At 43.6% G+C, this 26,131-nt stretch overlaps 1 protein-coding gene across 3 annotated transcripts in view; it reads right to left on the minus strand.

The window, feature by feature from the left end:
* The window catches only part of Efcab6 (EF-hand calcium binding domain 6), a 218,837-nt gene that overhangs the window by 93,726 nt on the left and 98,980 nt on the right, over window positions 1-26,131 (minus strand). For all 3 annotated transcript variants that reach the window (XM_047549258.1, XM_047549257.1, XM_047549259.1), the window contains 6 exons: window positions 12,756-12,866; window positions 10,942-11,050; window positions 7,326-7,490; window positions 3,720-3,779; window positions 3,475-3,635; window positions 1,230-1,397 (listed from right to left, as the gene is read on the minus strand). In XM_047549258.1, the coding sequence (XP_047405214.1) occupies window positions 1,230-1,397; window positions 3,475-3,635; window positions 3,720-3,779; window positions 7,326-7,490; window positions 10,942-11,050; window positions 12,756-12,866 (774 nt within the window). The remainder of the gene's footprint in view (window positions 1-1,229; window positions 1,398-3,474; window positions 3,636-3,719; window positions 3,780-7,325; window positions 7,491-10,941; window positions 11,051-12,755; window positions 12,867-26,131) is intronic.

Below are 26,131 nucleotides of genomic sequence, written 5' to 3' on the forward strand. Positions count from 1 at the left end.
GTGCCCCACGACAGCGAGGAGGGCCACCATCCCGCTTCCATGTGAGGACGCAGATGCTCAGCAAGGTGGGGCCGCTCAGGACTCCTGGGCTCTAGAACATGCTGCTGGAGGGCGGGGCTGGGTAGGAGCTGTGGTCCTCGCACCGACTCAGATGGGCTTTAAGAGGGATGAACATGGGGCGGTCCTGGGGCACAGGTTGAAGAGGGGCGTTTTCATGAACTGGGCCGTTATAAACTTCAAGTGGAAGAAGTGGGTCATTTTGTGGTAACTAGAACAAGGAGATCACCAAGGCCCTTGGAAGGAAAGGGAGCCACGTGATTTGCCAAATTGGCTTGATCTGTGAAGTGCAACGTTACGTGTGAGCTGCGAGTGCACGTGTGTGTGTGGAAGGTAACTGGTGCCTCGGCCCTGCCGGGAGAGCTCTCCAGGATGGTCGTGATTTACACAGCCTTCAGGGCCACCACTCGGCTGGCGGCTTCGCTGACCTTTCTCTTAAAATGCCATCTCTCTGCTCGTTTATAAAGCTACTATTGAAAAGTCAGATATTCAAATTTCATTATCATATCATTAAAACATTCGCATCGCTCTACACTTAAGAACTTTTTAAAAGGGATGTGAGCCAGTGAAGTCTGCGGAGTTTTACTTTCCCAGGGATTTAGGACAAGCTATGAACAAGCAAGCTAAAATAATATCTTTTCATCAGCCTAAGCCTGATTTTTCAAAATGAAGGACTAGAATATTCATCAGTCCAGCTTTTTATAGATTTACTAAGTGTGTCTTATTGTTACAATTCAATTTGGCAATCATTTAAATAATTCCATCTTCCATATTAGAAAATGTTAGCTGGCTTAATAGTGTGTTTTGCAATAAATATGAACAGGGGTGAGGAATAGGTCTCTGGAGAAGAGCGGACGGGCGTGTGGGGAGGAAAGAGCAGAGTCTCCACAGGCACTCTGGGAGGTGATCCCGGGGCCTGACCCGGTGTGGCCACCAGGTGCAGGAAAACTGAGGCATGTCCCCAAACCGCAGACTGCGGTGCCTGCATTCCTAAAATTCACAGGTGGGTTCAATCATTATCCTAAAATTTGCTGACTCATCTCTGTATATACAGGGCAGCGTCTTTCTTATTTAAATAATAAACTATTAAGTTTATTAAAATACTCGTTTAGCCACAAATACCTCCTAAATGCCTATTCCATGCAACGTCCTGTGGTTTCATTTTCTTTTACCTTTCTGAAGGATCCAGCTGCTGCTGCTCTTTCTGAAAATGTTCACTTGACTGAGCCTTTGAAACAGAAATGGGAGAGACAGTGGGTGGGTCCTTAATTCCAACACATGCCAGAAGTTTCTTGTAAAGGATTCTTCCTGAAGCCGTATCCTGAAATTTACTGCAGAGTCTGAATTTGAAAATCAGAGAACATTACCCATTAGAATGGCTAAAATCAAAGTGCCTGACCCTGCCACACGAGATGCGGACATGGATAACTACAGCCTTCACCCCCTGCCCATGGGCATGTGCAACAGCACAGCCATTTTGGAAGACAGTTTGCCAACTGAACATACAGTTATCAGAGGAACTAGTCATTCTGCTCCTAGGTAGTTATCAAAGAGAAACAAAAATGTATGTCTACACAAAGAGTTGTACAATACATACGGCTTATTTGTAATAGCCCCAAACTGGAAACCAAACATGTCCATCAACAGATAAATGGATACACAAAATGGTGAGGCCATGCCAGTATAATGGAATACTACTCAACGATGAAAAAGACTGAACTGTTGATAATATGTACAACATGAATGAATCTGAACCTCATTATACTTAGTGAATAAATTCAGACTAAAAAATGTAATATCTTGTATTCTTCCACTTACATAAAGTTCTAAAGAATGCAAAATAATCACAGTAACAGTGGGTCAGTGTTTGGGAGCAGGGATGGGGAATAATGAATTGCACAAAGGCACAAGGAAGATTTCAGGGGGTGAAAGAAAGCATTTGATGTCTTGATTAATATCCTGTGGTGGCTTCATGGATGTGGACACATGATGAACTTCATCAAAATCATATTGTTTAAATATGTGGAGCTTATTGTACATGAAGTGTGTTCCACAATAAAGACAATAAATTTAAAGAGGTTTTTAATTAGAAATTTTTGTATGGAATTATTTAAGTACTTATATTGGAATTTTAGCATATGCAAATATCTTAGGAAATGTAGGAGACCACTAATAGAGTGGGATCGACTTCTCTTTCCTTTCTGTCTTTCTCTTTCCTTTTCCTTCCGTGGTGCAGGGGAGGCAAGTGCTCTACCACGCAGTGACACCACCCCTCGCCCAGTTCCAGGACTGATTTCTGTTCCAACATTCTGCTAAATATTTTTCTATTTTTCGCAGTCATACATCACTGCGAACTTGATAAAGCCTAAGGACCAAAATAAACTTGCAGGGATTCACTGAGGCCCACAAGGCAGAGGCGGTGGGTCCTGGTCCTAGGACTAGCACCCCGGGCAGGCTCTGAGCCCTGTGATGCAGAACCGTTCACAGGAAGATAGGAGCTGGTGAGGCGCTGGCTGAGGACACTTCTGGGCAGCAGCAAGGCCAAGACATTCTCCTGCCGACCCCAAGGCATCGACTGCTCCTCTCATGCCTCCTGTGGAGCTCTGCGGAGCCCATGGCTGTGTGGTCACGCCCTGGCTTGACCCTAAGGAATGTTCCTGAGCGGCCTGTTTTCCTGCATCCCCAAGGCTGTGGGTGGAGAGTCTAAATGGGAGCTAGGAATAGGTTTTCAGAGATTGACTCAGTTTCCCGACAGCACTTCTAACTGGGCTCTTCCGTTACACTGCCATGACGTCGGTCACTGCATGGATATAGGACACATCCTTACTTTGACCCTGTGCCTACACGGAAACACAGCAAGCATGTTTGTTTCCCACCATGACTCTTTTGAAATATCTCAGCCTTAATTCTAGACAGCAAAGAATGGCAGACACATTCCACGTAGCGAATTCCTCTGAGGAATTTTTAAGACCGTGTGCAATGCTCTGACCCGCAGAACTCAACCCGTTCGACAGAAGCTACTGCAACACAGGAGCCTGCATCCAACAGGAGTTCAGATGAAATCCTGCATCTCACAAGATGCTACAGAAACTCAAGGATAATACTGCTTGGCAAAGACAACAAAAAGAGTCGGGGGTCCTAGAGAACCAGATGCGGCCCAGGCTCACAGCTCAGCAGGGCCTGGGTGGACCTTAACCTCCGGGCCAGGCCTCTTCATCCACGAGAGGGTGGGTCTGGCCTCCCTCCATGAGTGTGGTCAGGTCTGAATCCTTAGCCAATGGCCAGTGCTTAGCAAGGACTCAATAATAACTGTTATTAATTCAACCTATTTGCATTGCAAAACTACATTCAAATAGTTAGAATTATAAAACAAATGAAACCATGAAATGAAATGAGTTTGTAAACAAAAAAACTTACTTTATTAAATGTTCGTTTGTTAAAAATGGGCAGAACACGTGCATGATTTTCTTGAAATTACTTCGACTGATGGACCCTGTGTCTCCAAGGTCATATGACTGCAGCGCGTCATAAAAAGGTTGCAGATGCCTAGTGATGGCATCATGAACCATTTCTTCCACCTGACATAGGAAACAAGCACGTTCACCAGGTGATGCCTCGTGCCCTGACCGCTCAGGAGGGGAGCCTCAGGACGCGCTGCTTACCGAATTCCAGGCCAGGTGGAGCGGCACCCTGGGCTCTACACAGGGCCACGTTTTTCTCATCTGGGTGGAAAGAGAAAGCATGTAAGTAAAGGTCACACGTGAAAGGCAGCAGGGGCTTTGCAGGCAGACAGACTTGGACTTGGACTTGAACTTCAGCTCTGCCTCAATTGGTCCATAGTTCTGAGACCTGACGCTAGTCAGTGCTCCCTCCAGTTGCCATCTGAAAATGGGGATAGTGTTTAATTTGCACTTGTTTACTTATGTGTACGATAACCACGAAAGTCCGTCACCTAGAAGTCAAACAAATGCAAAGCAACAGAATAACAAGATGGTGTCCTCCAGTGTCAAGATGGTGAAAACGAGGAAGGAAACCGAGGGCCAGCACCGTCTAGGGGTCAGAAGGCTGGGCGCGAGGCTGACAGGAGGAGTCTGGAAGGGAGCCTGTTCATGGCACACGGGGACCAGCTGGGACCATCGGGTGACTTGCAGCCTCAAGGTTGACCACGCTTCCGCAGGCTGGGCACAGGGACGGGGAGGCCGAGTCCTCGGGCGGTGCCCTTCACACGCCTTGCGTTTTGTGCTTTCTACATACATTCCTCTTTTAAAAGTCACTAGAGCAGTGAATAAACGAGACACATTCCCCTGCAGCTCCTTCCTCAACACTCTACCTCCAGCATCTTAGACTCAAGCACCAACCTCAGGGATGCAAAGGCACAGACACCAAGATGTTGCAGGAAAACTGACCAAAGGGAAAAGCAAAAAAAAGAACAGCGAGGCATAACAGAAAACTTGTCTTAAAACCATATAGCAGAATTTTTCTTGATGTTAAATATTAACAATGTATTAATAAAAAACAACACAGGCTGAAACATCATGAATCAGATGATCCTGTCTTTAAATAGAAGTAAGTATAACATGAAAATCTATAACTCATCAAAATGTATATATTAAACATGTGTGGTTTTAAAATATCAACTACACCTCAATAAGCTATTTTTTTTTTAAATGAAAGTGTGCATGTGCACGTGCGTGTACCCAGGACTGCAGGAAGGGCGAGTAGGACGGAGCGTCCTGGGTTGGGGTCAGTGAGGTGTCGTGTCTCCCTGCTGCTTGCCTATGCTTTCTGGCTTCTCTCATTCATTCATCCAGCCAACGACCACCAGGCCACGCCCCGTGGTACCTGGGCAGAGGTGGCTGGAAGACCACAAGGTGCCTCAGTGGCCATGACTGGAGCAGGGGCTGCCCGAGGCCTGTCACTGGAGGATGGAACTTAGCCAGAGGCTTCAGGGAGGGTCCTGAGCAGGTGCTGGGCACACTGGGCCCTGGAGGTGGCACCGCCAGGCAGGAGGAGTAGGAAGGAGCCGCAGTGCTGAGGCCTGGGAGGGCAGCTGGGGGAGCCGAGGGCAGACAGGGGGCACACAGGCTCCTCGCCAGCCACTTCTGGAAGTTCTGCTTTATTCCTAGAGCCCCTGAAAGCCAAAAGAGGGGTGTGAGCATGGCTGACGTGGTCTAGTTTCTACTGAGCAAAGGCCACCACCCCTCCTGCAGGGAGCATCCAGCCCACGTGTGCAGGGTTGCTGTGATGTCCCGATGTGACAATTCCCAAGAGCTGTTCCTCCGCAGGCTTCAGGAGAAGCTGCAGCCCTTCATTTCCACATGTGGAAGGGACTTTGAGTTGGGATTCAGGAAGGACCAAATGGCCTGGGTTTAGGACATGTGCGTGGCCTTACTGAAGGGGGACACTCAGGAAATCATACTACTAAGATGACTGAACTTAATGTCCACTAGATTCTAATGTCCACAGTTCGTGGTGTTACCCTTCTAACTGTCCATAATAGCCCAACGAGGGGACTGTCACCAGGCTGGCTTCAGAGGAGGAGTCTTCGGGAGGGGAGCCCTCCTGCCCTCGCAGCCCCAGAGTGGGGAGGCGGCGTTGCACACAGGCCCGAGCTCCTCCCGGGCCCCAGGGCTGCAGCCGCTCGGATCTGCTCTGAAGCACCAGCAGCAGACGGGTCGAGGCTCCCACAGGCGGCCCGCTCCACAGGACAGCACCCGGGACAACTCTTCCCTGTCTGCCCTGTCAGCCTCTCCCACTCATTTTCTAGAAAATATGTCAAGAGGTCTTTCATGTTTAAACATACATGTACGCACACCCTCATGAGCAGCCTCAATGCTGGGGGGCTGGGAAGGCTCACCACGTGAAGTGACGTTGAAAAAATGGGCTAGGGAGTCACATAACTCACGGGTTCAAGTCTGGGGAATACGTGTGCACACAGAGGAAGGCATGTGTTGGGACCCGGGGCTCCATCTTGACTTTCATCTTGGTAGTTTGAATATTTCCTAATATTCCACAGTGGATGTCTGTCACTCGCACAACCACAGAACGCTTAAGTGAGTCACACAGTGTGGTCCGCCAACACTGCCTCCAAGAGGTGCCGAGAGAAGGTGATGAACACGACACTTTCAGTCCAATGGATCAACAGGTGTGCACCCAACTCTGCAAGACCACGGTGTAAACCCACAACGGGGGAAGGACTTACTCAGGAGGGTAACTGCATTTTACCCAGAAGTCATTAGAATAGGATACACGTGGCATTGGTCAAATGTTTTCAACCCTGTCCCCAAAGCCAGGCACCCCAGTGGGATCCATTCAATAGACATGTCACATCTGAGGCAAAGGTATAACCCTAGATGTGACTGGTTTTGAGACAGAGATTTAGGATAAAGAGAGAGATTGAGTCTTAAGGGAAACGCCCACAAACCGCTAAGGTGCAGAAGCAGAGCTGTAAACCTGAGCAACATGCCCTCGGTCAAGTTCAGGGAAGATGGTGCAGGACTGTGCAGCTCCACCCTGGCTCTGCCTCCAATCTGACCCCAACTACAGCCCATCTATAAATGGGGTAGCCCCAACCCTGGGTGAGGCGTTTCACTCTCAATAGCCCATATTCTCCCTTCAGTATGTATCTACCTCCTAAATAAACCTCTGTCTATGACTTTGCAGAGCACATGCTGAAATTCTTTTCTGTCACGTGTGCCAAGAACCCCTCTAGTCCTGAGTCAAATTCCCCCACCCCTCTGGGAACTCCTAGGACCTTCTCTGGAGACAGCTCTTCTCCTATGACAGTTTGATGTAGCTCTATAGCCAGGCAGCTTCTTAAATCTAAAATCAGAAGCTAATTTGTACCTGTTAACGGACATCTTCAACGAACACTGCAGCAAGAGTCTGCTGAAGCCTCTTTGCATTATCTAAAATTAATCTGTCGTTTTAAAGTCTCAAAATGTTAAATGCTAATAGCTATCAAAGTTACAGATGCATTTATAATAATAAAATGTCAACTCTCCATGCAAAAGAAACAGGTACTAAAAGCAAGTGTCAGTCACTAGAAGCAGTAAGCAGCACCTTCTTAAAAGGTGAGCCTCACAGTGAGCAGTCGTCACCGACACCTGCTAAGGTCCAGTCACAAGCACAGGGTTGTCCACAGAGGGATTTTCAGAAGTGTCAGATATCATCCTTCCATAAGATCTGGAAACTAAAAGTTAAATCAAACAACTCCATCACTGAACTCTTAAGTAAGAAGAGCAGAGTGAAGCCGCTGGGAAACTCACCTTGGGGTTCTCCAGCAGGTCAAGGAAGGAGCCCACGCTGACCACTCCAGCGCCCCCAGGGTCAAGTATTTGCATCAGTTCTTTGAATTCTGAATCACTTAATTTTACAATCATGCAATTTAGGATGCGTCGCAGTTCTTCCCCTGTCATCTTTACATTAGGTTTCTGAGCACGAGAGGGTATATGAGGGAATTTAAAAAAGAAAGAAAGAAAAGGAAGGAAAAGCATTATACATATTTAGCATCATTTGGTACAGAGTGAGCTTTGACCAAACAGCATTGTGATCTGAGACAAGAATACCTCCGTTGAGGACCAGTATGCCACATGTGCAAGAGCAGGGGCCTGGGGGTGCTAGAACCTTCCAGATGTACTTCCCATGGTGTTCCCAACCCGGTGGGCAGGAGATGGCCATGTGAGGAATGAGGCACAGGCTGACCCTCTTCCCCAGGGGCATCTACCATGTGAAGAGTCCTCCCCACACCCACCTGGGTGGCTCAGAATTTCCCGGCAGTTCAATTATAATTTGCCAATTTACTAAGAATATTAATTACACTTGTTCTCAGTACGTCCAACCTCATCAATTACATAAGTGGACAATTACTTGGCGAGATCGCTTCCAGCCAGGACACATGAAGCAAACGTTATGAGCGAGATGCTCTGAGGCACATTTCCTCCCCCAGAATTGAAAGTTGTCAATAAGTAAATTAAATATGAAAATTGAGAGGTCCTGTTTACTGGAAAGAGGGGAAATAAAGAATCCCTCCCTCACAGAGAGACGTTGTGAATATCAATGCAACAAAATGGTTTACTAAGTGAGACCCAACATCTGAAAAGGAAATAATTTTGTCTGGGTAAATTAAATTAGGGGATATATAATATATGCTTATTTTTTGGCTTGGGATCGATAATCAATTTTAATGTCCAAATAGGGATCACAGTAACTTTTAATGATTTCTGTGTAATCGTCACCACTAATGCTGGACACTGTCACCATCCCAGAAGAGGTGCATAGTTACTCCACTCCCCTCTTCCAGTGCAGGGGCAAGTCCCACGTGTTCACAGCACTGAATCCTTGCTACGTTACTGGATCTGACTAATATTTTGTTGAGAATGCAGTCAACTCATGAAGGATGCTGGTCTGCATTTTTTCTTGTGATGCCCTTGTGCAAATTCAGTATCCAAGTAACACTGGCCTCGAAATCAGGTAGGAAGTGTTCCTTCCTATGTTTTCTGAAGGTTTATGAAGGACATGTATTATTTCTAAAAGCAACCTTTGTGTTCTTCAATGTAGACAATTTGCACTTTTATTGTTAAGATATTTCCAGGTATTTGATTTTTAAAATCATTTTAGCAATGCTTTAAAATTTTTTCTCTATTTATTGTAGTTTGTAGAAATATTACTGGTCTTTGCATACTGATCTTGATTCCAGTGACCTTCAAAATTCTAATATTAATTGTAACATTTGGGGGAAGAGTCTTTTGGGTTTTCTAATAATGAATCGTATCACTGGTAAATAATAACAGGAAGAGGAAGCGCAGGTGAGGAGGCAGGACGCACACCACATCTGGTCATAGGAGGTGAGCCACAGCTGGTTGAAAGGTGAGTGATGGTCATGCCCAAGACTACTCGGAGCAAGGGCAGCAGAGTCTGGAGGGAGCACGCACAGCAAATGGGGTGCCTGACTTGGGGCAGATCTGAAGCAGTCGTTCTTCCAGACACCCTGCAGGCCTCTCTGCAGTGGGAACGCCCAGCCCTGCCTTCTCCTGGCTCCCTCCCTGGCTCTCCTTATCCAGTATTTCCATTGCCAAGACCAAGAAAAACGGAAGTAGGAACCGCTGGTTAGAAGCTCCACATGATGTAACTTCAAGGGGTATGACCATCGCTGCCGCCATGTGAGACTTCAGAGGGTGAGCAACCTTGCTCCTAGTCAGGTAGCTCAGGCTGGTTCCCAGCCCCAGGCTCCCTTTCCTCGCCTGTCAAATGGAGATGACAGCCAGGCACAGTGGTGCACGCCTGTAATCCCAGTGGCTCGGGAGGCTGAGGCAGGAGGATTTTGAGCTCAAAGCCAGCCTCAGCAAAAGCAAGGTACTAAGCAACTCAGTGAGACCCTGTCTCCAAATAAAATACAAAATAGGGATGGGGTATGGCTCAGTGGTCAAGTGCCCCTGAGTTCAATCCCTGATACCAAAAAAAGAAAAAAATGGAGATGATGATTGTCTACCTCACAGGGGTATTGAGAAGACCAAGTGTGCACCTGCCAATCACTTTAGGCAGGTGGGCACACAGTTGGTGCTCAATGTCATTCACTCAGAGAAGCCAGTCACACAGGCCAGAGGACTGTAGTCATCTTCCTCTACCTGGTTTCACTTTTATCCTTGGTCAGCTGTGGTCAGTACTATAAAGTATTGAGAGAGAGAAGAGAGAGAGCATTCACATAACGTTTATTACAGCACATTAATTATATTTTTATTACTAGTTAGTCACCTTTTACTGCACCTAATTTGTAAGTTCAACTTCATCACAGGGATTAGGCGCAGGGAAAATGGTCCAGCTAGTCATGTGCTGCCTGCCATCGGTTTGGCCAATGACGGGCACAGAGAGGTGTGCAGTGGGCTCTGCCACAGGTCTGCGGAGGACACTCCACTGTGCCCACAACATGACGGAATCGCTCGCGACGCGCTGTTCAGATGGTGACCATCAGGGAGCAGCACCTGACTGTAAGGAGCTCGTCCCACCTGGCCCTCAGGCATCTGAGGGGAGGGCGCCTTGGAGCATGTCCCCCATGGATAAAGGGGGCAGACTGTGTTTAAAAGAGGTACGAGCCCCCAGGAGCACAGAGCCCACGCCTCTGAATCCACGCTGTGTGGGGAACCCCAAGTGACTGCAGCCTAGGCTGGCAGCAGGCACACTGCCAGCCCGAGGCAGCCAGGCAGGGTGGCTCCCCCAGTGCCAGCCCTGAGCTTGGTCTTCCCCTTGGGCAGCACCTGGGAAGGTGAAGCTGAGGCTACGTGACGCTCTGCAGTATGGGATCTTTTGTACCCGGTCCCAGTAGAATCTAAGGACAAGTAACTCACCCTACTCATTATTAACTAGAGCCTCAATTACCAAAAGTGCTTGACAAATAGCAAACTAGGGAGACAGTGCTTTCTAACACACACGTTCACGTGGACGGACTACTGTTTACAGCAAGAGAGAGCGAGCTGCAAATCCTGGGAGCGGCCTCCTCTGCAGCACAGTCAGAAAGTCAAGCAGGGACCGTAGCCTTGTGGGGAGGTACCTGGTGTGGGTCTCAAGCTGGCTGTGAACCAGTGGCCTTTAGGTCAGGGTGGGCGGTCTGCAGGTGGTGGGACATGCTAGCTGCATGGTGACCGTGGGTCTCACTGGCAGCCTCACCACCCACCTCTCCCTGCTGCTGGCACTTGCTGGCTGCTCTGCAGTTTGTTCAGCACCGAGCTGAGTCCTGCATCCCTAAGCCTTCAGAGCCATTCCCAGCATGCAACAGGCGCTCCGACAAAGTTTGTCGCATGGATAAACAGGTGACTATAGAGTCTTGCTCTGAGTGTTAGCTTCCTTAGAAACAATGAGTGTTTCAACCAAAGGATTTCAAAATCTTACCGTGTTGATGATCAGTAATGCTTTCCTCAATGCCTCACAGCTGTCTTCAGCATGTCTAAATAACTTGGTGATAATATTTTCCTTGAAAGGTTGGTTTCCTGAGTCAAAGCTACAAAAGCATTAGGAGAAAAACAGGAGTAAGATTACAGTCTTGAACTTTGTTCTTTCTTAACGCAAAAAACAAGCATGTTACAACTATAATAATGCTTTCTTTGTGGGTGACTCTCCTGAAAGTGGAAGGTACTTGTGTGGTCCTACTGTCACTCAGCTGCTGTGATATTTAATAGGGAAATCGCCATGGGGGCAATTCCCTCGGCGTCCATCCATCCTATCACACCCTCTGCCTCTGTCTCTCATCCTGAGCTCAGGCTCCACCATCCACATGTGCCCATGATCATCCACTTGGTGGGCAAACTGACCTCGACATGGACTGACAGAGCAGGAAACGCCAGGATCTTTAAAAACAGAGTGCTTGTCGGCCCCCCTTTTTGAGAGTGTTCAATGAGTGACAGTGAATCGGGTTTGTGGCTGCAGCCATGGAGCCAGTTCAGCCCCCTCCAGTTGTGCAAGAACGCAGAAGCACACACCCACCACTCTTCAGAAACACGACTGGCTTCCTGAGTCCAAGTTCCTTGTGTGACTCACGAGCCTAGTTTTTCTAAGGATCGCCAGCGCTGGTGGGAACAAATGCTCTTTCCCTGAGTTTCCATCCACCCAGGACCACTGATACTGGCAGCTCTCGCTGCAGGGGACTCACGGTGGGATGCCAAGAAACATCCCTGGCCTCCACCCACCAGCTGTCAGTAGGTAGCTCCACCCCAGTGCAATGATCAAAAGTGTCTCATGATATTGCCAAGTGCCTTTTGGCAGGTGAGACTGTCCTCAGTTGAGAATCATGGCCTTAAAGTAAATAAAACTTTAAGTTTAATTCTGACAATGCTAGGCAAGGTGTTATCAGACAAGAAAATCAGAAAACAAACAAAAACAGAAGTCACTTCACTTAAGACATGGATTTGCAGAGTTGCATCCCAGAGCAGGAGCAGAGACTCCCAGTTAATGGAAGGCTGGTGACCAGGGCAGTCATTAAATACTCAGAGATCCCCAGACACGGAGGGGACCCAGTGAAACGGGACTTGCCTCTGTGGAACTTTTTACTTTACAAGGGAACACACTGATCTCTATGCACACGTGACATCGTGAAGCCTGGCTTTTCTCTTTAAGATTCACGTGGGGCAATCACTACAGAATGCAGTCCACAGAAGCAAGACTCCTGTGAGGAATGTCTGAATTCCAAACGCAACAGTAGGTCCTCTTGCACTTCTCTGGCCCCACAATGGCCTGCATGGTAGAATGAGCTGGAGTTACAACAGGCGCCAGGACGCAGGCTCACGGACGCCCAAGGCAAACAACCTCCAGGACCCAGGACAGCTGCACCTCGTGGTGACGGAGACCAGTCAGCACGGCAGTCCCTTCCCGTGGGACTCGAGGGCACCACGGGAGGTGGCCTGCGCTACTAGGAGCCCTCCAGCTCCCTCACCACCTCCAGGGCCTGAGCACATGACTCCCTCACCATCTCTTCTGGTCTTACTTTCCTCATCTAGAAATTGGAATTTTAATTATACTAACCTTATAGTTTGAAGCTATTTTACATAAGAAAAATGTATGAAAAATAATCGGTATGTAAAAGTTGACGATTACTCAAAAGAGACTAATTGGTCATCCAATAAATGGGAAAAAAAAAAACCTCAGATATTCTCCAGTCTTTTATACATTATGATTTGTGTAACCAAATTTAAAGTTTTCTTTTTACATACCTATTTCTTTTTTTTGAGGGAAACATATAACTGACTTCCAACTCCTGAGGCTCATTAAATGAGGTTAAAAATTGTTTCCAATTGATTTTACTGGTGGTTTTAAGTCCAAATCTAGATTAAAAGAAAGCAAAAGTATTAAACATTTTTTTATAATACCACATGGATTAGGTGCTTAATACTGAATTGAAAATGGCAGCAATGAATTTATATGAAGTTTCAAACCCAAGGTAAACAAAATCATTTAGTAAAATAGTTCTACAAATTGATTTTTTAAAAGTAAGGAAAAATCAAAGAGATCATGTCTCCATATTCTGTTAATGGTGGTACAGGCTGAATGAAAAGATGAAGGGAGTTGGTTAAAATTCTAAAGTCCATGAGATACTTTGTTTCAGGTTTGTTATCTGGAGAGTTGACCCTCGGGATCTGCAGACACTTCACCTTACCTCATAAGCAAAGGGGACTTCAGCCAAGTGACAAGGGTAGACCTCAGGACAGAAGAGTACCCTGAGTTATGGGGGTGCAAGCTAATCACATGAGTTCTTAAAAGTGGAGAAAGCTGCAGCCAGGGAAGATTATGACATTGGTGGCTCTGGAGACGAAGGAAGGGGCCAAGGAGCAGATGACCTGTAGAAGCCACAAAATGAGAAATTGTTTCCCCAAGAGCTCTTGGGGGCCCTGCTGGCTCCTGAATTCCAGCCCAGTGAGTTTGGATTGAGCTTCTCACCAACCAAACATTAAGATAATAAATTCATATGGCTTAAGCCAGGAGGCAGCAGCAGAAAAGCAGTACAGATAAAGTCTCAGCAAGAATAAATAATAGGGCTCTTTGATTCCATGCTGTTTACCCCATTCGTCTACCACCATCACCTGCCATCTGCCAGCATATTGCCTACTTTTTGAGTGCAGATCAGTGACTGACTTGCCATCTATCATCTGCCATTTTCCCATTTACCTGCCTCTTGCCTGCCTATCACCTGCCTTTCACCTACCTATCACCCACTGCCCAAGGTCCACCTGCTGATTATCCACTGTTAGCCTGCAGACCACCAGAAGACCACCAGAAGATCACCTGCTGCCCACTGTTGCCTGGAAGTCCATTGTCCCAGTACCCACAGGTTTGGTTACATGTGGCTGCCACCATTTTGGGACAACATCCAGGACCTGCAGGACCCCCTGCCCACCTGTGCCCCACTCAAACTCAGCTCCCACGCTGTGGCTCCCCATTTACCAACACATGTGGAAGCCAATGCAGCCATCTTGGATTATCCTGGAAGTGGAAGCTGCCATCTTTAGGTGGGGTAACTCCCATCCTGAGATGCCTGCTGGAGACTGTAGGCTCATGTCAGGTACCTCTCAAGTAACAGGCTACTGAAGACTGGGAGGTTTGAATAGTATATGATTGTTATTATGTAGATTTTTTTCCTCCTTTTTGAAATTTTTAAGCTTTTATTTCTTTATTTTTCTCACTTTCTCTATTTTCCTTTTGTTCACCTTTTTCCTTGAGTCTCCTGCTCCCTTTTCTCATGCTAACAACCAACTTCTTTTGATTCTGCTCTCCTTTTCCTATGATCTAGTACCTCTATATACTCTTTTTTTTATCCCATTAACAGTTATATCCTAAACCCCTCCCCATCCTCTTTGTTTACCATTAGAAACTGCAGACCTCATTGCAAATCTATTGATTATACTGTAGATAAAAATTGAACTCATCCTCTCTGTTTACTATGACAATATTGTTAACATCTCCATAGGGGTTATTTGGTTTAGGGCTGCATATTGTCTGTACTGGGTGCTGCTAATATTGATCTCTCCCTTAAATGAGAGGTTTTGAAAACCTGCAGGATCACTATTAGCCTATAGGGGGGAAACTGCAACACCCAAGATCTGCACTGCTAGACGGGGAAGATACGTGAATGGCATGAAAAAACAAGGGAAGAAAGTGTTCCAAACAAACTAAGATTCTATATTAATAGAATCCAATGACGGTATGGTAGAAGAAATGTCAGAAAAAGAGTTCAGATTATACATAATTAAAATGATCTATGAAGCAAAGGATGAGATAAGAGGGCAGATGCAGGCAATGAATTATCACTCCAATAAGCAGTTGAAAGAGCAACTGCAGGAAGCAAAAGATCATTTCAATAAAGAGAGATTCTGGAAAAAACAAACAAAAATCCTTGAAATGAAGGAAACAATAAACCAAATTAAAAAAACTCAATAGAAAGCATCACCAACAGATTAGATCACTTGGAAGACAGAACTTCAGACAATGAAGACAAAATATTTAATCTTTTAAAAATAAAGTTGACTAGAGAAGATGGTAAGAAATCATGAACGGAACCTCCAAGAACTATGGGACATCAAGAAAAGACCAAATTTAAGAATTATTGGGATTGAGGAAGGTACAGAGATACAAACCAAAGGAATGAACAACCTAATCAATGAAATAATATCAGAAAATTTCCCAAACCTGAAAAATGAAAATGGAAAATCAAATACAAGAGGCTTACAGAACACCAAATGTACAAAATCACAACAGATCCACACCAAGGCACATTATAATGAAAATGCCTAACATTAAAAATAAAAATAGAATTTTAAAGACTGAGAGAGAAAAGCATCAGATTACCTGTAGGGGAAAACCAATACGGACAGCAGCAGATTTCTTAGCCCAGACCCTAAAAGCTAAGAAGGGCCTGGAACAACATATTTCAAACTCTGAAAGAACATGGTTGCCAACCGAGAATCCCATACCCAGCAAAACTAATATTCAGATTTGAGGGTGAAATAAAATTCTTCCATGATAAACAAAAGTTAAAAGAATTTACAAATAGAAACCCTGCACTACAGAACATTCTCAGTAAAATATTCCATGAGGAGGAAATGAAAAACAACAATGTAAGTTAGCAGAGGTAGGAACTACCTTAAAGGTAAAACCAATCAAAGGAGAAACCAAGTCAAGTTAAAAACCAAAAATAAGCCCAAATGACCGGGAATACAAATCATATCTCAATAATAACCCTGAATGTTAATGGCCTAAACTCATCAATTAAAAGATATAGACTGGCAGATTGGATTAAAAAGAAAGATCTGACAATATGCTGTCTTCAAGAGATTCATCTCATAGAAAAAGACATCCACGGACTAAAGGTGAAAGGATGGGGAAAAACCTACCATGCACACAGACTCAGTAAAAATGCAGAGGTTTCCATCCTTATATCAGATAAAGTGGACTTCAAGCTAAAGTTACTCAGAAGGGATAAAGAAGGACATTTCATACTGCTTAAGGGAAGCATAAATCAGGAAGACATAATGATCGTAAATATTTATGCCCCAAACATCAGTGTACATCAAATAAATCCTTCTCAATTCCGGGAATCAAATAGACCACAACATAATAATTCTGGTGACTTTAACACAAAAACTAAACAATGAAACCACAGATTTCAATAACACAATCGATAACTTGGACTTAACAGACATATATAGAATATTTCATCCATCAACGAGCGAATTCACTTTCTTCTCAGCAGCACATGGATCCTTCTCTAAAATATATCAAGTTATGCCACAAAGCAGCCCTTAGTAAATGCAAAAAAAATAGGGATACTGCCTTGTGTTCTATCAGATCATAATGGAATGAAATTAGAAATGAATGACAAAATAAAAAACAGAGATTATTCCAACACCTGGAGAATAAATAATATGCTATTGAATGAAGCATGGATAACAGTAAACATCAGGGAGGAGATAAAAAATATTCTTAGAGGTAAATGAGAATGACGATACAACATATCAAAATCTCTGGGACACCATGAAAGCAGTACTAAGAGGAAAGTTCATTGCATGGAGCACATTCAAGAAAAGAATAAAAAATCAACAACTAAATGACCTAACATTATATCTCAAAGCCCTAGAAAAAGAAGAACAGAACAACGCCAAAAGTAGTATAAGACAGGAAATAATTAAAATCAGAAATGAAATCAATGAAATTGAAACAAAAGAAACTATTCAAAAATTTGACATAACAAAAAGTTGGTTCTTTGAAAAAGTAAACAAAATAGATAAGCTCTTAGCCACACTAACAAAGAGAAGGAGAGAGAAAACTCAAATAACTAAAATTCATGATGAAAAAGGAAATATCACAACAGACACCACTGAAATACATAATTAGAAATTACTTTGAAAATCTATACTCCAACAAAGTAGAAAATCTCGAAGACATTGACAAATTTTTAGAGACATATGATCCTTCCAAACTGAATCAGGAAGACATACACAATTTAAACAGATCAATTTCAAGCAATGAAATAGAAGAAGTCTTCAAAAGTCTACCAAGAAAAGTCTAGACCAGATGGATTCTCAACTGAGTTCTACAAGACCTTCAAAGAAGAGCTAACACCAATACTCCTCAAAGTATTCCAGGAAACAGAAAAGGAGGGAACCCTTCCAAACTTACTCTATGAAGCTAGTATCATTCTGATACCCAAACCAGACAAAGATACAAGGAAAGAAAACCTTAGACCCATATCTCTGATGAACATAGACACAAAAATCCATAACAAAATTCTGGCAAATTGCATACAAAAACATATTAAGATGATAGTACACCATGACCAAGTGGGGTTTACCAGGGGATACAAGGTTGGTTCAACATCTGGAAATCAATAAACAAAATTCATCACATCAATACACTTAAGGTTAAGAATCAAATGATTATTTCAATACATGCAGAAAAAGCGTTTGATAAAATACAGCACCCCTTCATGCTCAAAACACTAGAAAAAATAGTGACAGTAGGAACATACCTGAACATTGTAAAGGCTGTCTATGCTGAGCCCACGGCCAACATCATTCTAAACGGAGAAAAACTAAAACCATTCCCGCTAAAAACTGGAACGAGACAGGGATGCCCTCTTTCACAATTTCTGTTCAACATCGTACTTGAAACACTAGCCAGAGCAATTAAATAGACCAAAGATATTAAAGGGATACAAATAGGAAAAAGAAAAACTCAAGCCGTCACTATTTGCTGACAACATGATTCTATATTTAGAGGATCCAAAAAACTCCACCAGAAAACTTCTAGAACTAATAAAAGAATTCAGCAAAGTACCAGGATATAAAATCAACACACATAAATCTAATGCATTTCTATTCATAAGTGATGAATTCTCTGAAAGAGAAATTAGGAAAACTACTCCATTCACAATAGCCTCAAAAAAAAAAAAAAAAAAACTTGGGAATCAATCTAACAAAAGAGGTAAAAGACCTCTACAATGAAAACTACAGAAAAAAATTAAAGAAATTAAAGAAAACCTTAGAATATGGAAAGATCTCCCATGTTCTTGAATATGCAGAATTAATATTGTCAAAATGGCCATACTACCAAAAGCGCTATACAAATTCAGTGCAATTCCAATTAAAATCCCAATGACGTATCTCATAGAAATAGAGAAATCAATCATGAACTTCATCTGGAAGAACAAAAGACCCAAAATAGCCAAAGCAATCTGGGCAGGAAGATGATGCAGGAGGTAGCACAATACCAGACCTTAAACTCTACTACAGAGCAATAGAAACAAAAACAGCATGGTATTGACACCAAAATAGACAGGCAGACCAATGGTACAGGATAGAAGACACGGAGACATACCCACGTAAGTACAGTAACCTCATAATGGACAAGGGTGCCAAAAACTTACAATGGAGAAAAGATAGCCTCTTCAACAAAAGGTGCTGGAAAAACTGGAAATTCATATACAATAAAATGAAATTAAACTCCTATCTCTCACCCTGCACAAAACTCAACTCAAAATGGATCAAGGACCTAGGAATTAGACCTGAATTCCTTTACCAAATAGAAGAAAAAGTAGGCCAGAAACTCCATCATGTTGGCTTAGGACCAGACTTCCTTAACAAGACCCCCAGAGCACAAGAAATAAAAGCAAGAACCAATAAATGGAATGGATTCAAACTAAAAAGCTTTTTCTCAGCAAAGGAAACAATCAATAATGTGAAAAGAGAGCCTACAGAGTGGGAGAAAATCTTTTCCACGCACACTTCAGATAGAGCATTAATCTCCAAAATTTATAAAGAACTTTAAAAACTTTACACCAAAAATACAAAGAAACCAATCAGTAAATGGGTCAAGGAACTGGGTAGACACTTCACAGAAGAAGAAATACAGGCGATCAATAAATATATGAAAAAGTGCTCAGCATCTCTAGTAATTAGAGAAAGGCAAATCAAAACCACCCTAAGATTTCATCTTACCCCAATTAGAATGGCTATTATCAAGAACACAAGCAACAATAGGTGTTGGCGTGGATGTGGGGGAAAAGGCACACTCACACATTTCTGGTGGGACTGCAAAATTGGTGCAGCCACTCTGGAAAACAGTATGGAGATTCCTCATAAAACTTAGAATGGACCCACCATTTGACCCAGCTATCCCACTCCTCGGTTTATACCCAAAGGACCTGAAATCAGCATACTACAGTGATGCTTATAGCTGCTCGATTCACAAGAGTTAGATTGTGGAACCAGCCTACATGCCCTTCAATTGATGAGTGGATAAAGAAACTGTGGTATATAAACACAATGGAATACTATTCAGTCAAAAAGAAGAATAAAATTATGGCATTTGCTGGCAAATGGATGGAGTTGGAGAATATCATGCTAAGTGAAATAAGCCAATCCCAAAAAACCAAAGGCAGAATGTTTTCTCTGATAAGTGGATGATGATACATAATGGGAAGGGGGAGTGGCAGGGGGTAAGAGAAGAATGGAGGAAATTTGAATTGTGTAGAGGGAAATGGGGTGGGAGGGGGTGGGGGAAGGAAAGATAGTGGACTGAGACAGACATCATTACCCCATGTATGTGTATGATTACACAAATGGTATGAATCTACATTGCGAACAACCATAGAAATGAAAAGTTGTACCCATTTGTGTACAATGAATCAAAATGCAGTCTGTAAAAATTTTTTAAAAAGGAAAAAAAGAATAAATAATAGGAAAATTGCTCAAAACCAAATTTCCAAAATCAATATACTCCTATGACTCAGGGCCCAATCATTTTGGAGTCACGTGATGTTAGCAGGAGAACCAGTGTGAACACACGTGTGGGGCTCAGAAAGGCCAGAGTGCAGATCCTGCTCCCTCCCTTCCTGCTGGCTGACTCAGGCAAAGTCTTCCTTCCCTGGGTCTCTGTACTCACCTGTAAGAGCTGAAGAGTTAAGACCTGGGAGGAGAAGGATAAGGGATAAAGAAAAAGCAGCAGGCTTCTCCGCCACGCAGGCTGGACAACCCACTGATGTGATCACACACCCTGACCTGCATATGTCACCCACACGCTAGTGTCGCCCATCCATCCACAACAGGAGGCTGAGACCCTTGGATTACAGATATGAGGCTGCCTGAGTGGGAGCTGGGCAGACAGCCTTAACCCCTTACCCACACGTAGTAGTAACACACCCAGGGAAGAGCGCTAGAGAAGTTTCTGGAGAAAATCTTGTGGTGCTCTATGAGCACCCACCCAGACCTGAGGGCAGGCCAGAGGATGCCTACGCTCACCGGAAGCCTTGTGAAAGGAACTGGCTCCCTCTGGGGGGCTGGGGTTCCGAAGCCCAGCATGGAGACCGGGTCTGGGCCTGACTCCCTGTTTAACGTCACTTGAGTCCTGCCGTCCATGATAATCGTGTGAAGCACGTTTCCTTTTATTACCCTGGGTTCGCTGGTCAGCAGGCAGCCACCGCTCTAGCCTGTCCACTGTGCCACGTGACTGGAGTTGCCCCTGGGCAAGCTAATCAGCGACAAGAATGGCCCGAGGAGAGGTGCAGAGCTGGAAAACCTCCTGGTGTGCCATTTGGCCACAACCCGCACCTGCAGGAGGTGCCCACCAGCCTGTGACTGCCCATCTCCTACAGAAGCCACCCCTAAGGCAGCTCCTGGCAAGATGGCCCTTTGGGGGAGGTGTCCATTAGCTAGCTCATCCTAATCAAGTGCCACTGCCTCACCTCTGGATCAAGTGACTTCCCTTGTGCAGGGAACAGAGTGGGCTGTTGCATAGGAACAGTTCCACTCAAGGAGCTTGACAGGTGTCCCCTACAATTAGGGTAGTGGTGCGAGTCCACCCAGAATCTTCCAAGTGGAAGGTGAGCTGGCCAGCGCTGGGGAGTGTGGGGCACTTGCTGGCTTGCCGAGCAGAGTCATCAGGACAGGACCTGGCCTGGGCCTATGACAGCAAGCACAGGTCACCCACAGATCCGGGGGCGTCGCAGCTCACCCAAGAGGGCCACTGGGAGGAACCAACAGACCTGGGGGGACAGGCGGGGAAGGAAATGCGCTCGCTTTTGTCAAATGTGAAATCCAAAGCCAGCCATGGCCTGGTTGGAAGGGAAGGCTTTAAACGCACTGAGCCCAAGAAAGCAGCTACAGACCTTCGGTGGTGCCTTCTAAGAACTTCGCGCCCCCTTCTTCCTCTCCCTGCTGTGTGCATGACCATCCCCGGGGGAGTCAGAAAGTGAGTGTGCAAAGAGGGGGCAGGGGAAGCTGCCACCGTGCCCCTTCGCTCTCACCTGCAAGGCCCTCAGGGGTGACAGGAGCACAGTCCACAAGTGCCGGTGACTCATCCTGCTGTATTTCTAAACGGAGGCTCTTCATACAACCAAGACACCCGACAAGGCCAGGTCTGCCCACGCTTTTGTCAGGGCAAAAGAACTAATCTGCTGGCAAATGCCAAGGGTCGATGGGAAACAAACGTAAGGAGCTCGAGACTCGGTCTGGTCTGTTCAACTGGGTTCTGTGTGCGGTCAGTCAGCTGTCCATCTGTCACACAGCCAAGTGGTCATCTTCTCTGACAGGGTTTTGCAATAACCTAATGAGTTTCCCTGTACCTATCTTGCTTCTCTCCATTACACTTGCCTTACTCCATATTGCCAGAACTTTTTAAATGAAAATCTGATCAGATGACCCCCTTGCTTACAATCACCCATTGCTCCTAGGATGACGCTGTCCTGTAACTGTCCAGCCTGCGAGGCTTGGCCCTGCTTGCCTCTCCAGCCTCCCATGGCATCTCCCCTGCTGTCTGCACCAGCACGTTGCCCTTGCAGTTCTTCAAAAGGGGTCTGCTCTTCTCTCTTCTGGACCCTTCCACGTGCTTCCCTCCTGACACGTCCCCCTTTTCTGCCCCTGTGTAGTGCGTAGCCGAGTCTCCTGCAGTGAGCCTCAGTCGTTCCTCCCTGGCTGCCACGAGCAGTGCTTTAGACTTGCTGCACTACCTCCTTCCTCGATATCACCCACAGGATTCAGAATGAGCACCTAACCCTTCCAAAGCACTTCTGCTGAGTGTGATCAGAGCGGTTAATGGTTATTATATCTACTTCTAGCATGTGTTCATGGTGATGAGCGAGAAAGGCTGATAGTTTGATCTGCAGGCACCTGCAGCAACATTAAACAAGTGGACTGTGTCCTTGGCTAGGTGTGCTACCATTCACGCACAAAAAATGTTTCCTCCTTGCACAGTCCTTCTTTCCCAAACTTTGATGTAGTTTGACAATATTAATTTCCATCCTAAATTTCAGTAAGTTGGAAATTAATTTTCTATTATAGGAACATTATGACTACTATTAAAAATAGAATCAGTTTAAATATATTGCATTTAGGAAATTGTCTTGCTCTTTGGGAAAAATAACAAAAGAGATCTTCACTTGGTACCAGATACTAAAGTAAATTAAAAGTAGATTAAAAGTTAAATTTAAAACTATGACACACACACACAAAAGAAAACCTCAAAGAAAATCTAGGTATATACTTATTTGATACTTGAATAAGAATGAATTTTTAAATAAAACTTAAGAAATCTCAAACTATTTAATTACATAAGAATTTTTATAAAACAGAAATACAAATAGCCAAGCAACATTATCTATTGTAAATATGTATAATAAATCACTAATATCTTCAACATGCTTATTTTGCAAGTTAATATGAAAAAACTAAAACCTGACTTCTTCCAGTAACGATGGAGTAAGACTCCATTGGACCAACTCTCCTGCGGGAAATCACAGCACACTCAGGGTGATACCAAAAGCAGCTACCTGAAGCACATGAACGGAAGCAAGAAAAGTCTGCTGGGACGCCAGGCGGAGAGAAGGGGAGGCGGGGAGTGCGCTTAACTCTTCCAGTCTCGGGCGAGGTACCCCAGCATGAGGTAGGGCAGGGGTACCAGTTAAAAAAGCAAACTAAAAAGAAGCCTTTCTGGCCTGGAAAACTAGAAGACCAATTCCTGGTTACCTGTAGTCACTAGAAAGAAAGAAAGTCCTAGAAGGGAAAGAGCCAGACAGGAATCCCTACATTCTGTCTCATCACATTTCTGCCTGGCTCCTGAAGCTCACCTGCTCAGAAAATACTCTGAATACCTTAGATAAGCACAAAGGAGCAGACTAAGATCAGGACTGCCACCAAAGAAACAGTGTGAGTTTGAGTCCAACCAATACAACTGCGTACTAAAACAAAAGCAACAGAAAAAATACCCAAATTTAGGATCTCCCGAATTTAACATTCCCAATTTCTAAGATACATTCCAAATATGAACAAGAAAAATGGAATAAGAAAAGAAACTCAACTAGGATAGCCCAATATTAACATTAATAGACAAGGATTTTAAAAGCAATGATAATAACTATCCTCAATGAAATCATTGAAAATATGCTCAAAATAAATCAAAAGATAGGAAATCTCATCTGAGAACTAGATAATAAAGAGAACTAAATGGAAATTCTAAGACCAAAAATTATACTACCTGAAATGAAAAATTCACTGGATGAACTTAAAAGAATGGAAAGCACAGAAAAAGGGAGAGAACTTAAATACAAATCAATGGAAACCACCCAGTATGAAGAACATAGAATACACATATATTTACAAAGTGAATAGAGACTCAAAAACATGTTCTACAATACCAAAGGGTCTAACATACATGCAATTGGAATCACAGAAGGGAAGAGAAAAACAATGGGGAAGAAAAAAATATTTAAAAAATAAAAAATTTCCCCAAATTGGATTAAAAATATTTATTTACAGATTTAGGATACTACAACAATAAACAACAAGCAGAGGATACACATGACAAAGCCATGCAAAGGCACATCATCATTACTAAGTTGTAAGTCAAATTCAGAGGTGAATCTTGAATCCTACAAGAGAAAAATGGCTCATTACATACTGGAGAACAGTGATTGAAGAGATGACTGCTCATCCAAAACAATGGAAGGTCAAAGATGTGCACAATGTCAGGAAGTGCTGAAAGTAACCCAAGAACTTCCTATCTAAGAAAACACCCTTCAAAAATGAAAAAGAAATAAAGGCATTTGTAAATAAAAAGAAAACAAGGTAACCCATCACTAGCACACCAAGAGCTCAGTAAAGTAAGTAACAGCAGATGGAGGCCCTGGCTCCTCAGAAAGAATGGAAAAAGGACTGGAAATGATAAAAGTCTGAGAACATTTTTCTATCTCTTAATGTCTCTGTAAATCTAAAAATAACATTATCTTGTGGGGTTTATAACACAGGTAATATGATATATTTAATATCCATGGTATGAAGGACACGAGGGGGCAGGATATAGAACTATATATTTGCATTGGTTCTATGTTTTATGTGAAGTGGGTACAATATTAGCTGTATGTAAACTGGAAAAAGTTAGGAGTGTATATTATAATCCCCAGAGCAACCACTGAAAATTGAGCAAAGAAATATATTTAAAAGAAAATAAGAAAATTAGCCAGGTGAGTTGGTGCATGCCTGAAATCCCAGCAGCTCAGGAGGCTGAGGCAGGAGGATCACGAGTTCAAAGCCAGCCTCAGCAAAAGCGAGGTGCTAAGCAACTCAGTGAGACCCTGTCTCTAAATAAAATACAAAATAGGGCTGGGGATGTGGCTCAGTGGTCAAGTGCCCTAAATTTAATCCTCCTACTCTCCCGCACACAAAAAATAAGATAATTTAAATGGAATATTTAATATATTCAAATCATATGAAAAGAAGGCAAGAGAAAAAGAATAAGGAAACAAACAAAACAGAAGAAAGTTTAAAAATGAGGGGGCAAAGAAAAAATGGAGACTCAAACTAAACATATGAATAATTACTTTAAATGTTAATCAACAAAATTCTTCAATTTAAAAATAGAGGACTGGGGATATAGCTCAGTTGGTAGAGTGCTTGCCTCACAAGCACAAGGCCCTGGGTTCAATCCCCAGCACTGAAAAGAAAAAAAAAAAAAAATAGAGATTACCAGGATGGATTTTTTAAAGATTTAAATTTATGCTTTCATAAAAGAGACACATTTATAATATAATAAACCTAAGTTGGAAAGGACATGACCTTAAGCTGTGTGATCAAGGTCAATACCACTAGTGAAAAGTCCTAAGGATTTCCTGTACCCTTGATGTGATGTGATACCCATGGCACTTTACCTCCCCTAAAACACAAACACGACCGCAGACTAAGCAGGCAAATCCCAAGTGAAGGACATTCTTTAACATTTTTGACCAGTAATCCTCAAAACTTACAAGATCACTAAAAAATGAGATCCTGATTAACTGTCATAATCAAGAGAAGACTAAAAGCACGTGACTTCTAAATGTAATTGGGCATCCCAAAATAATATCCTGTAACAAAAAAAAAAAAAAAGGATTTTGGAGAAAAACTGAGGAAATGTGAATAAAGTATGGGCCTTAGTTAACATAATGTATTACTACTAATTCATCAGTTGTGGAAGCATAGTAATGAAAGATGTTAATAATAGGGGACTCAGTTGAGAACACTCCATGTTATCTTCACAGTCATTCTTTAATGGAAAGCTGCTCTAAAATAAGTTGATTATTTTTTAAAAGAATGTTGAGAGAATGTTATGAATAGCATTATGCTGATACATCTGGCAATAATATGATATGTATTTTTTTGAAAAATACAAATTACCAAAAATAAACCAGGAAGAAGGAGAAAATCTGAATAGATTCACGTTAGTTTTTTTGAAATTTAACTTGTGATTTTAAATATTCCCCAAAAGAAAATTCCAGGTATACATAACTTCTCAGATGAATTCAATTGAATATTTAAGGAATTAATGCCTATCTAATAGCAGAGTTCAAGAAGGAAAAGAAGGGTTATGGGAAATAATATTCCTACAAGACAGTTCCCCAAGAAAAATGGAGGGACAGTGTGGTTCAGGAGGAGGAAGGGGGGAATAGCAAACATTAAATCTCCCAGTGCGCCCTTTCCCAATAACAATGGCCCTGAAGGGAAAAGGCAAGCTTCCATCCCTTCCTGGGTTCATCCCAGCATCTCCACCAAAAGCAAACCCCTTCCCCACC

This window comes from Sciurus carolinensis, chromosome 4 (genome assembly GCF_902686445.1).
Source record: "Sciurus carolinensis chromosome 4, mSciCar1.2, whole genome shotgun sequence".
NCBI classification, from domain to species: domain Eukaryota; kingdom Metazoa; phylum Chordata; class Mammalia; order Rodentia; family Sciuridae; genus Sciurus; species Sciurus carolinensis.